Source organism: Dreissena polymorpha, chromosome 16 (assembly GCF_020536995.1).
Source record: "Dreissena polymorpha isolate Duluth1 chromosome 16, UMN_Dpol_1.0, whole genome shotgun sequence".
NCBI classification, from domain to species: domain Eukaryota; kingdom Metazoa; phylum Mollusca; class Bivalvia; order Myida; family Dreissenidae; genus Dreissena; species Dreissena polymorpha.
In genome coordinates this window covers 32,684,623-32,697,591 of record NC_068370.1, presented here as the reverse complement: position 1 = coordinate 32,697,591, position 12,969 = coordinate 32,684,623, and the positions used below count along the sequence as shown (strand labels likewise).

At 33.4% G+C, this 12,969-nt stretch overlaps 1 protein-coding gene across 1 annotated transcript in view; it reads right to left on the bottom strand.

The window, feature by feature from the left end:
• LOC127861753 (prostaglandin E2 receptor EP4 subtype-like) overlaps window positions 1-9,621 on the bottom strand; it is a 75,103-nt gene extending 65,482 nt beyond the window's left edge. The window contains exons 1-3 of the mRNA XM_052400433.1: window positions 8,761-9,621; window positions 6,517-6,641; window positions 5,897-5,979 (exon numbers count right to left, since the gene is read on the bottom strand). Of these exons, the coding sequence (XP_052256393.1) occupies window positions 5,897-5,979; window positions 6,517-6,641; window positions 8,761-9,621 (1,069 nt within the window). The remainder of the gene's footprint in view (window positions 1-5,896; window positions 5,980-6,516; window positions 6,642-8,760) is intronic.
• Between the last annotated feature and the right edge of the window lie 3,348 nt (window positions 9,622-12,969).

Sequence of the window (12,969 nt, the reverse complement as noted above, 5' to 3'; positions counted from 1 at the left end):
AGTTGTCTGGACCATTTCTCCCAAAAGAATTTTAAGTTCAAATATGAGATATTTAGGTAAACAAATTTCATTAAAGGGATGCAGTGTCCAAGAACGAAAACGACTGCACCACAACCATTAACTATTGACCTGCGGATAAATGACAAGCAATAAAAATTACACAATTGCGGTGATGTAGATTAACTTAAATGGATGCTTATTTATGCTTTCCGGTGATTTATACAGAAATATCAGTGAAATAAACTGGTATTTCACTTTTTTAAACAGTGAAATATAACAGTGAAAATATCGATATTTTTCGCATTTTTTCTGGGAAAATCGATATGCCACCGAATCCAACAAATATCCTCTATGTATCCATCCTCTTCAAAAGCATCGTCAAACCAGTACTTTCAGCACTTTGATTTAACTAAAGTCAGTTATAACTGACGACGTCAATTGGCAAAACAAGCGTCATTTTGATTCACTGATACATGTATTCCATTTTTTATGGAATATTGTGGGGGTAAATCCGGTATTTGTTTGACTGATGTCAGCCGTTACATAGAAAGGACTATTTAAAACATTCTTTTACATGAGCCCCACTCTTGCGAATTAAATTCATGTGTACTTGCAACCCTCTATTGTTACAGTGCATCGAACCATATAAACGACAGCCTTTTTCAGTAAAGCTTTTTAGGCGAAATGCATAGTTTTCGCAACTGATATATAATCTCATAATGATTAATTGAATATCCTTAACGCATATTATTCGAGTGTCTAGTTCGCAAATCAACTCACGACAAACAGCATGATACCAACATAGACATTAATGAAAATATCCCCTTGAGCCGTGTGCGCCGAAACTGATTTTGATATTGGGAAATATGAATGTGTTAATGTATATTTTTAATGTATAAATTTTGAAATCTTAAATAGCCTTTCTAGCAAAAAATTGCAAACAATCTGTTGGAGGCATGCGTACTGTTTACTCATACTTAAGTTGGCATATTGCATGTACCTTTATAATTTGAAATCAAAGACTTGTGACCCAACGTAGTGCGCAATATTGCATAAGGATATGTTTAAAAGGGCAATTACGCGCAAAACGTTTTATTGTGTTACATTTCCACTCGCAACAACCATTCCGCTATCGGTCGTAATCGTATTAATCGGTGTTAATGAAAGGCTTCAAATGCATCAGCGTGCAGCCATAATGGCTAGGAGTTTACTGCATTCTACATTCAGCGTACGATAGATTGTTATGAGGATCTTACTGATATAGTATGTCCAGATTAATCTTGCATTTAACTGTAATAAAAAAGAATAAACAATTGTTTAAATACGTCTATCAAAACAAAGTAAGGGCGTTTAAACATTCGATCAATAACCATTTAGTTTTATATTGTTTTTACCTTTTTGAATTCCTTTTTCCTTTTCTTTATTAGTTGTTGTTTTGTATGTTAGCGTCTTAAGTACATAAACTGCGACTGTAAGTCTCTAATACCAACACTCTTTACTGTCTTAATGTAAGCATGAGACATTTATTTCCAGTTGTATCATTATTATTATTACATTTAACCGTAGTACAATATAAAAGTTGCGAATACAAATCTACTGACAACGAATAATTATAGAAGATAAGGACAGCACAGTATAATAAACATATCAAAGCGCTGTAGGCGCTTAATGCCTGGGGCTAGATTTAGTGTGCTTGGGAAGAAGTATTGTCCGAATTTCTCCCTTTGTCTGAATTTATACGGATTGACCATAGCGGTTGTGAGCAAAAGCTCAGAGACTGTAAGAAAAGACAATATTTGTGTATATACTACAGTGTACATAGACGGTGGAGGACTACACGATACAGGTGGTGGGAAGGATAACCTTTTGTTCAACTCTCAGATCTGGTAGAGGTTCGTCGAACTATGCGGTGAAGATTAACAACAACACCAACATGGAAGCAAAAAACTTATTGTTGGCGTCAAATAAATCACTTTCATTAGCCTAAAATAGCTTTTTATTACATAGTTTACAGATCAGGAAAACACCCATACTTCCTTTGTAATGTGTATACAAAAGAAAATCCACTTACCCTGATGAAGAACGGTGTACCGATTGTGTACTTTATCTCACGTAGAACTTTTCGCGCTCGATTTGCTCGCTCGATCGGCGCAGTGAAATACCATATCCGATTACTTCGTCTATTTCCGAGAATAATTGTGAATATGTGTTTTGTTTTTGTTTTCATTTTCTTTTTTCTGGAATATCTTGTTAACGAAAAATAAAATAACAATATTTTAAAATATGTTTATAAATACCAAATATAAGGTCATCAAAAAATGTCTCAGAAAAAAATTCTTCGTACTGTCTTCGTAAACACTCGTATCTTTTCGGCCTAGACCGTCAAGTGAGGAACTTATTGTCGCATGAATATGTAAACAATAAATACTATGGCGTAGCAAATGCCTAGCAATTTTGCTTCAATATTTTTTTTTACATTTTGTATGACACTGTCATGTTATATAGTGATGTTCTATATTTATAAGGCGGATTATTGAGATCTGCGATTAACTACTTTTATTGCGCATGAAATAAGTGGTAAATCGGAGCTTTAGAAATTTGGATTTTGGCAGCCAGCCCATTCGGATAGGTTTAGAAATGTTAATCATTACTATGGCCTTGAGGCTTCGCCCCAGAACAAAAGCGGATAAAAGCTGTGTTCTGGAAGCATACGTGTTCATCTTTTATAGTCAGCTTCTTCTCCCTAAAATTCGTTTGAGATAGGCACCTGAACAAACATATCGGTTCTTCAATTGGGATAATCTCATAACATAAAAATATATTGCATATTGTCTCCATAAGAACTTATATGTGTGACACTGTATTATTGTAGTAAAGCTATAGTGATACGCTAAAATGTTTTGAATTGAGCATTCCTAGGCAATCAATCACACAGTGTATTCCTCGGAGTGTGTTTGCCTTTTATATCATGTGTTTAATTGTTACGCAATTGGTCGTTTGCCTTAAATGAAGGTCCTCGTGGTGATTATAACATGTATCAACTGCTGAAGAAAGTTTAGTTTTGATCTATCGCTAAAGCAACTAGCGTTTTAGTGAGTTTATTATTCGATGTTTTCATAAGGAAAATTAATAACATAGCCCCACGCTAACAACCTGTGGATATGAAGTGTGTCATATTTTTGACATTTATAGCAGACGGTTACAATCTGATATAAATTTGATGCGACAACGAGTTTAGTGTTCTGAATTGAAAAACGTGCTTTATTAAACACATATTATTATAAAAAATATATTAACGATACAAAACTGTGGCGAGAATCGGTAGTGGCAATCCTCTTAGAGCATCCTTTAGAAATTGTTAGCAACATTTCTATCCGCCATTAGATCGGATCGCTAGCGGTTATTTACATAAGATATTCAATAACTGCGTATGTGTATTACACCAAACAAAAACATGTATTTAACAGTAAATACACAAGACGGGATTATGTATTGGTCAACAGATGGCTACATACAACTTTTCGAGTAGCATACCATATTGAATCATTCCCCCACTGACGAAAAATGAAGTGCTTCATTTTATAGAGATCGTTTGAAAATAATTTGTAAAATGTTCAAGAGAAATCGTAGCATTACCAGATTACGATGAAGGGACTTGGTCGTAGATTTTCGTTCCATTAAATTATCATTTAAATGGATTTACAAAGAAAACAACAACATTCGTAATTTTTGCCATATATCTAACATTGTGATTATCATGATAAATTATTACGATGGATGGGAAGTTAAATCGTGCTGCTCTGTGAGGAACATTTCCAACAATTCACATATTAGTCTGATCATAACAACTGTTGTAATGCCCGTTTCGTACGTTTCCCGCTATGCACACCACGTATTGACAGCAGTTACGTGCGTCAACGATTATGAAATTTTCACAATTTATGAATATGAATGTGTGACATGAATCTTTGATAAACATATACTTTTAGGCGAAAAACAAATTTAATAACGGCTTCCGTTGATGTCCACGGTTATAATACTGCAGACCGCTAGGTGCTTACAAACAAACTTGTACGCATCCCCATTTGTTTTAAATGGTTTATTTGTTTTCGCATTATCACTGAGCTTATTGAACTTGATGTAATTGTAATACACGTTGGCAACTACGTCCTTTTTGAATGATCGTGATGTTCTTAACGTAGGGGATCCAATGTTTCTGGATCGCAATTCAGGTGACGGAAAGTGCAACATTAGTAAGAAAATCCAATCAGCTCTTCTTCAGTTGCTTCAACATCGTGTGTATAATGATACTATTGTGATTGGACCGTTCACCGATGTAATCGGATAATAGCATTAGTCAGTGTCATGCAACTGACATTTGTAGACGCGTTCAACGAATGCAATTACTATGTAAAGACATATACATGTAGATTATCGAATGCCATCATGCACGTTGGATTTCTGTGCAAAATGATAAATGCCATTAGGTATTACATATGTCTTGGTAAAAGTGAGTTCGCATTTGTTTGAAAGTATATGTTGAGCGGGTATAGCGTCGCCTGATTGGGCGATTAAACAACAAAGTCTTACAGTACTTCAAAGCTTATTAAACCAAGATTTAACAATGCATGATTCATCTTAATTCTGTTTGTATTACCACTGGGTGGAGGATTGATGTATGAACTCCATGCATGAGCGTGTGAAACCTTTTGTATGGTTTGTGTATGGGTGCATTGTTGTATCATCATAATGATTCTAATAACACTAATAACAATATTAACAAAGTTGACATTCAATTGGTACAAATCATACACCTGTACACATGTGACATCTCGCCGATATGAATAAAACATAGTTTAACCAACTAAACGTCAAGCAAACCGAAAAAAAAACGAAGAACACACCGAGCAAATTTTGTAATTTATATATATAGGAATTTGAATTTCATCAGCTTGAATGAACTTACTAAAAAATACAATATATATATATATATATATATATATATATATATATATATATATATATATATATAATATAATAAATTAAAACAAGAATCGGCATTGGTACGTTTAACAATTGTATTCATGTCTGTGCAACCAAACACTTACAATTGTATAATGCGGCATTACTAAACACTTTTATAAAGGCTGCTTCGCTCCGATTATACTGATCAAATATCCTCATTCGATAAAAATTGAAATAGTAAGTACATCTCGTTAACAAAATTAAAGCTACATAAACTGTGCAGAGCATCATCTGATCGTAGTAGTTGCAGTTGCCTCGGTGTTGACTTAGGCTGATGAATGATGTGTGAACAGCGTCTGATGTATGATGACAGACCGGTCTTGGAATTGGTTTTTTCTTTGACCGGTCAGGAATAGGAATTGGATTTGCTTCGTCTCAAACTGGAACGCATGGAAGAACATATATCACATTAAATTACTAAATAATTTTGTGCCAAAATGTAACCGTCGATCATAATTAAATAACATCTTAAATGATTTTGTATCAATATGCTGCTGAGTTGAACATTTGCGATATATTCGACGTTTTAATTTCTTAATTAACATTTTAAAAATCAGGCGGAATGTGTCCGAGTTTAAACGCAATAAAAACACCACACGATTCGTCTATAACGTATTTGTAAAATGAAAGTAAGAACCTAAATCAAACAAACATAGTTTATCTACTGAACGTGTGATAAGTTTATAAAACAGATAGAGCTTGAGATAAAATGCACATATAAGAACCTATAAAATGATTAACACTATCTACTCATTGGTAACTTGTTGAAATGACTGATGACTGCTTTATCTATTCCATTAGCATATTAAATTGTAGAAGTATGCTTTCATATACATATAAATACACGTTGTTTTTAAGTCAATAGCTATACCTTTCGTGAAGCGTTTTTCTACGCCCATTAGAAGAACATTCGTCATTGTTAACTTGCAGAAATAAATCCGTACGTTTACGATTCTTTCCAGACAATCTTAATGAATTAATTCTCTGGGGCATCAACCGAGACTCCGTTTTAGCCACTTTCATGATTGCCGATAAATTAATTGGTGTATAATTGCGACAAACTGTCGAGCGCGAGTTTTCCATTTCACAGCTACAAGTTTGCCCTTTATCCCCATCGTTATTATCGTGATTTCCGTGGAGATAAAGCACTTTTACGTACACACCATTGTTCATAGAGGCAAACTGATTTGTGTTTAAGTAGACTTGACACACACAACCTAAGTCTCGCAGTTTCCCGAAAGGCAACACATCCGGCATTGCGTCATGTGTAAGACTCTTATCTGCAAGCATTACATCCGGTTGGCATTCATTTACCTTGTCATTCTTCTGTGCACAATCCAAGAGGAGGCGATTACCATTTTCCAAAATTAATGGTATATCAGGCTTGTTGACATCGCTTTGTTCGGAATCGCGAGAATGTGTATTATTTGTTTTTTAAAACAACGGACCACATTGGACAATGAAATAACCTTCTTCTTTAGAGCGACAAACAAAGAACGTCTTAGCAATATATACAGCCAAGGATCCAGGGTCTGGTTCAAACTGGCAAGTCGTACTGCAGCAAGGTCGAGCAGAAGGTGTTGTTTTCCAGTTATAAGTGTGGACATGATGTGCACCTAAAATTAAACACACTTAATGAATGTCTGTAAAATGATTATGAATATCATATCAATACGAGTATGAACATAACAAGAGAGGAGTTTATGTGTACAATCCAAGGCACCCTATCACAATATTGTCTTTGTCCTAAGGCGGCTGTTTTAAAATATGGTTCCTTAATACCAATATGTTTCTTAAAATGAAAAGAGAGGCCATTAAGTGTACACAGCGAAGCGAATTCTCACAATGTTGTGTTAGCCTTAAGGCGGCTTTTTAAAATATGTTTACTTTAATTGAAATAATAATCTAATTTCAGGGCGTGCAAGTACATGTAACCTACGACAACAGATGTCGAGAATGACACTTAATGGGGTTTTAGTGGTGGCAACGAATGAACAAACCACGGTTGAAGAAAGCTCTTGATGATGTTAAGAACGACACAAACTTTATCCCCTGAGTTTGTTACCAAGTGGTACTTTGTCCATTACCATCAGCTCTAAATGGTACCGGATATTTATTAATGTTATTTTCGGAGTTTAAGATAAAAGTAGGCTTATACATTTTGTTTTATCCAACGATATATAGTAGAAAGCATTAACATGGGAATGTTATTATTTTAAATTACTGCATTGTTTATTAAACACATTTTGATTTATTATTTTCATTATTTGAGCGAAGCGAATTAAATGAATTGTGTTCCAATTGCATAAGAAAGCCTCCGGTAGGGATCGCTCATTGTATTGCATTGGTGGTAAAATATTAACACGTTTTCTCATGGAAATTAAGGAATAAGGTATGTTTCTCTGTATAATATATGGGCGTTATTTCTTGTCATGTTTTATGAAATCTATATCAAAATTTGAATTGTTCTTGTGTGTTTGTGCCATAAAAATGTGAGGTGTTCTTGTGTGTTTGTGCCATACGGTGTACATGTGTAATCTTGCCGTACGCATAGATATCAAAACACAAGCTTTATTTATAATTGAATTCGGTATTTGATGTTAATTAAGGAGACATATAGGGTCAATGGAGAATTGTTTTCATATAGTTATTGTATTCCTCTAAATGACCTTTAATCAAGATATATTGTTGACCAGTACACCGTATACAATTTTCTTTAAACACTTTTACTCTCTTCGGTTAATTGTGCAATCATATTTGCAAAAGTTAAAAAGGTATTTACTCATCGTATCTGGAGTTTTAAATAAAAGTAAAAACGTTTGAACAAGCTTAACAATTTTAACAAGCTGAATAGTTTAAGATATTGCTATTATTGTGTCACGATCAGCATGCACATGTACGGTTATTATATACAAATAAATAAATGGTATTGATGCCTTTTCAGTTTACTTTTAACAATGTACCGCTACTTTCAAACATTATTCAAACACACAGCCCTCTCTGTATATTTACATTATATCACCACAGGAATGTCCGAACAATGTTATATTAAACCCGTTTAACCTTGTTACGTTGTTTACAACGTTTCCTTTCATTTTCTTTCACGCGTCAGAAACACTTAACACATATAATATGTTTATCTTTCTTGTCAACAGTATTGTCAATATACAAAAGAAGCATCCGTGGATAAAATGATTTAGATGAATACTTAAACTGTGCGATCATTTTAATATATCTGACTCAATAAACTGACTCTACCTAAATTTTAATCTTTTAGTAACAGTAAAAATCAAATGCATCGAGTTTACCTCAATTGTATTTGTTATATTCTTACACTGCCGAATGTTAGTTCTAAATTTAGGTAGATTAATTTTTATTCGTTCAAAGAGCCGAGTCATTATAAGATCCTTAATAGTCATTAAAAAGTGTTCAATGCTCCATAAAATGTCTGTATGTGTAAAGTAAATACCTGATACTACATACATCATATGAAGTGCGTCGTTAAACACGTAGATACAATCAAAGTGTTTATGATGTTATTGAAAGAAAATACTTATATCCACATTAACTGATATGAAATGCGTTAAGCGATAAATATAACTTATGGCGAGAATGGAATCTGTCAGACAAAAAGGTCGTGAAGGTTAGTAAATACTAGTAGTTGAACTTAGGCGTTGCTAGCATTGAACATTAATCGAAACTAACGAATATTTTGCTCTGGTTTGAATAACGTACCATGAACGGTGCCCAGCATATGGTGAATACAGACGTCAGTGCACACAGAAACACTATCATGTGGATTTCCAGGTCTCGTGATCGCTTCCTCATATGTCGCGAGACAGATACCAGAACCTCTTGTTCGGTTAATGCCATGTGTGACATCACAGCACTTTCCCTTCTGTTCGGCGTATATCTTCGTTTAAATCGCGTCCTCGCTAAGGTATAGACCACGTGGGCATTGCAGGTTATCATGAGGAGTATTAGAAGCAGGTTGATACTCGCGTAGATGTATCCATATATCTTTTCATCGATCTTTGATGAATGAAAATCGAAAAAGCACCAGGTACCTGGATATTGTTTTTCAAATTTTCCGAAACCTATAAAGGGTAATATACAGTATGTGAAGACAAAGATCCACACTGCTAAAATGCATCCCTTTGCGATTCCCGATGTAAAGCGACTTGAATAAAAGAACACATATTTTAATGCTAGAAATCTTTCAAAAGCCATTGCACATATAATGAAAGGTGTAGCCATTCCGAAGCATGCCATCACTAGTCCATGCAGGCGACAATGAACATCGCCGCCGACCCATTGTCGATTGTTAAAATACGAAGCAAACACGGAAGGCGTGGTAAACAATATGCCCAGTAAATCTGTCCACACTAGTCCTTTGATTAGATGGTAAAATTTGATTGTTCTCACGTCGTTGCGTCGACTGTAAAGAATGATGAGAGCCAAGATGTTTCCACCCACGCCCGCAAGGAACATCAAGACTGGTGAAACAATTGTTGCACCGGCAGCGTTCAATGAGGTGTCGTTGATGTTTATCAGGAAACTGTCATTATACTCCATCTCGAACTCGTTAAGCAACATTGTCCTGCAAATAAAAAATTGAACATCAACGACATGTATCACGTGTTCTGAAAAGTATTTTGTAAAAAGACTAATATCAGAAAACATTAAGTATCCTTATAAAGTTACCATAATGCGTACCAACGCTGTTATTGTCCCTCTTTTAATTATGTTTCACTCAAAGTAACTAAATGAATTGCCAGATCATTTCATATGCAGACTAAACAGTTTAGTCAATCGGAAATAAAAACAGCAACAATTGTAGGAATTAAAGTTATTATTATAATTGATGTACATCAACATAAATTCAAGACTTAACATTGAAGTTCTCAAAGGCATTAATACTATTGGAGCTCGGCTCTGTACATCAAAACTACACAACATATTGCCTAAATACTCTTAATTTCTGCAACAAGTTAAGTTTATAATTAATTATATACAGTAATCGTTCTTAATACCCATTAAATAAGTTGAAACTGCTAATTTCTTTATACATGTCATGTCATCCTAATGATATTATTTGTTATATATGGTGTTAACAATAAAATAAACTACATTCAAATAACGGTTGAAGTAAAGAACAATTATTTTCTTTAGACGACGCTGCTATTTGTAAAATATCAATTTGTAACGCTTCGTTTCTACTATCAAGATTGTTGCCATATTTGAAATCGTAGTCTTAATCGTGGTTTTTTATTGTGAACGAAGCGTGTTGATCTGAACTGTATCGGCTATTGTCCTATATTGTAGTCAATATTTCAAATCTTGTTAAACGTGGATTTTTTTAACGGGTCAAACATCTACAACCAACTTGATCAATTGCGATTTATTGTATTAAAGCTTACTGTATTGTTGAAAAGCGATACAAATCTTACATTAACGTAGTTCCACAATCTTGATTATCGCAGTCGATCTAAGGCAAGTAAAAACAACTTGACGTTCGTGTACGCTCTGTTACAACAACGAATAGAATTAATTATGTAGAAAGTCAAATGACATTTTATATCATTTTGGTTCAGTCGTTGCTACAATTCATTAGAGTCATACGAATGTGAAATATACCTCAATCAAATTGTTATTCTTGTTAAGCGTAGGGTAACATTTCACCTTTTACAAGAATGTCATAATTCGAGGAACCTAATATAAGTGATCGTATCGAATCGAGAACCAATCGCGGAACAATTCAAATTACACTAATAGGATCGTGTTTAATCGTAGTTGAACTCGAAATCGGACCGTTTCTTTCGTTTAACATGAAATAATTAAATCGTAAAACGATTGACATCGATCGTATAACAGCATATATGTCGCGTTCTAAGAAAACCGGGCATAATGCATGTGCGTAAAGTGTCGTCCCAGATTAGCCTGTTCAGTCCGCACAGTTTAATCAAGGACGACACTTTCCGCTATGATGGTATTTTTAGTTTCAATAAAGTCCCTCTTTACCGAAAATCAAGTTTCGGCGGAAAGTGTCGTCCCTGATTAAACTGTGCTGACTGCACATGCTAATTTGGGACGACACTTTATGCACATGCATTAAGCCCAGTTTTCTCAGAACAGGACTCATATCATTACGCACGGACACGCATACTCTCGTTTCAAAGCATGACGTATACTAAAACACAATATCATACGTGCTGCCACTCGTAGCGCTCGTGTTTGATCGCACCATATTGGGAACGTAGCATGATATAATATAATAATATACTATATTATATCGAATGTATGATGCTATTTAGGATGCAACGATTGTAAGACATCAACACTGGAAACATATTGTATGCCCCTAATGACATATCATTAAACATATATTTTTAATATCATGATCATCAACCAATGCGTTATACCTCACAACCACATTTTATAACGTGAAACACACACTTTCAATCTTCTCCATAAATATATCAAGACCCATTTACATGTAAACGTTTTGCGTTTTATCTTTGTTCGAAATTATAACTAATAATGATTATTGTAAAAATAATAATAATAATAATAATAATAATAATAATAATAATAATAATAATAATAATAAAAATAATAATATTGAAAGTAATATTATTATTATTATAATTATTATTATTAGAAGTAATAATAATATATATAATAATAATAATAATAATATTATTATTATAATTATTATTAGTAGTAGTAATAATAATAATAATACTAATGATAATAATAATACTAATAATTATAATAATAATAATAATAATAATAATGATAATAATCATAATAATAATAATAATTATGATAACAATAACAACAACAATAATAATAATAATAATAATAATTATAATAATAATAATAATAATTATAATAATAATAATAATAACAAACACATAAATAAAAAGTTGATTAAATAAAACATAAATAATGTACAAACAATTGTTTCATCTTACACAATTTTGGTAAATCACGAATGCAACACATTTCATGTAAAATGTGTTGCTCATCCAAGCACAGTAATGATATGGCATTATCAGATGGCACTCATTGCCAGATCCAAATAATGCGGCAATAAATATCCCAGCTAGCTGACGATGGTCCGTGACTAGCCACATTTACAATTGGACGTTTTACTTTCACATTTTTCCAATACGACTGATTCGATGATTTCCTTTCTTCTTGAATACTCCCAACAGTGGGCTGTTCACGCATGTATCGCTTTGCTTTGCTTACATGCTATCAGAGTGTATGTTGCTCTCATATAACGGTTAAAACATTCTATACGATGATTGACACGTGATTAACAATTCAAATATTACATTCAGGTAATCGTAAAAAGTCCATGAAGAACATTATGAACTAGCTAATGAAATGAAAAACTAAACACGCCTTTACATCTATCACGGTGAACTAAATACAGGATATTAATAACCAAACTTATTGAAGCGTTATGTAAAAAGACATTTAAAACCCAATTTTTAAAGGTTCTTGTTCACAGAGTTCGACACTTTTAAAAGATTGTAATTGAATTCTTTAAACGGATAAATGTACACATCGGTACAATAAAGTATTATAAAACAAAAATGCATTTGAGAAAGAACAGCTGACCGTGACCTTTGTGACTCGCATATCTTATGCTATAACTTACTAACGAAAAATGTGTTATCAGTATGAGGCTACGTCATTTGCGTTATTTTGCCCTGTATTGTACATTATTGAAAATATGACAAAAAGTTGGAAATATTTTATTTTGACAATCTTTGAATGAGTCTCTTTAAATTTGACTATTTATTATTGCCGATTTAAGTGATGGATGTCACTGTTATTCTCTCGATGCTGTGATTTAGTCAAAGTAATGGTAATACGAGTTACTCGACCGAGAAGAAAAACAACATTTTTCATTGTTGATTACTGATGTCG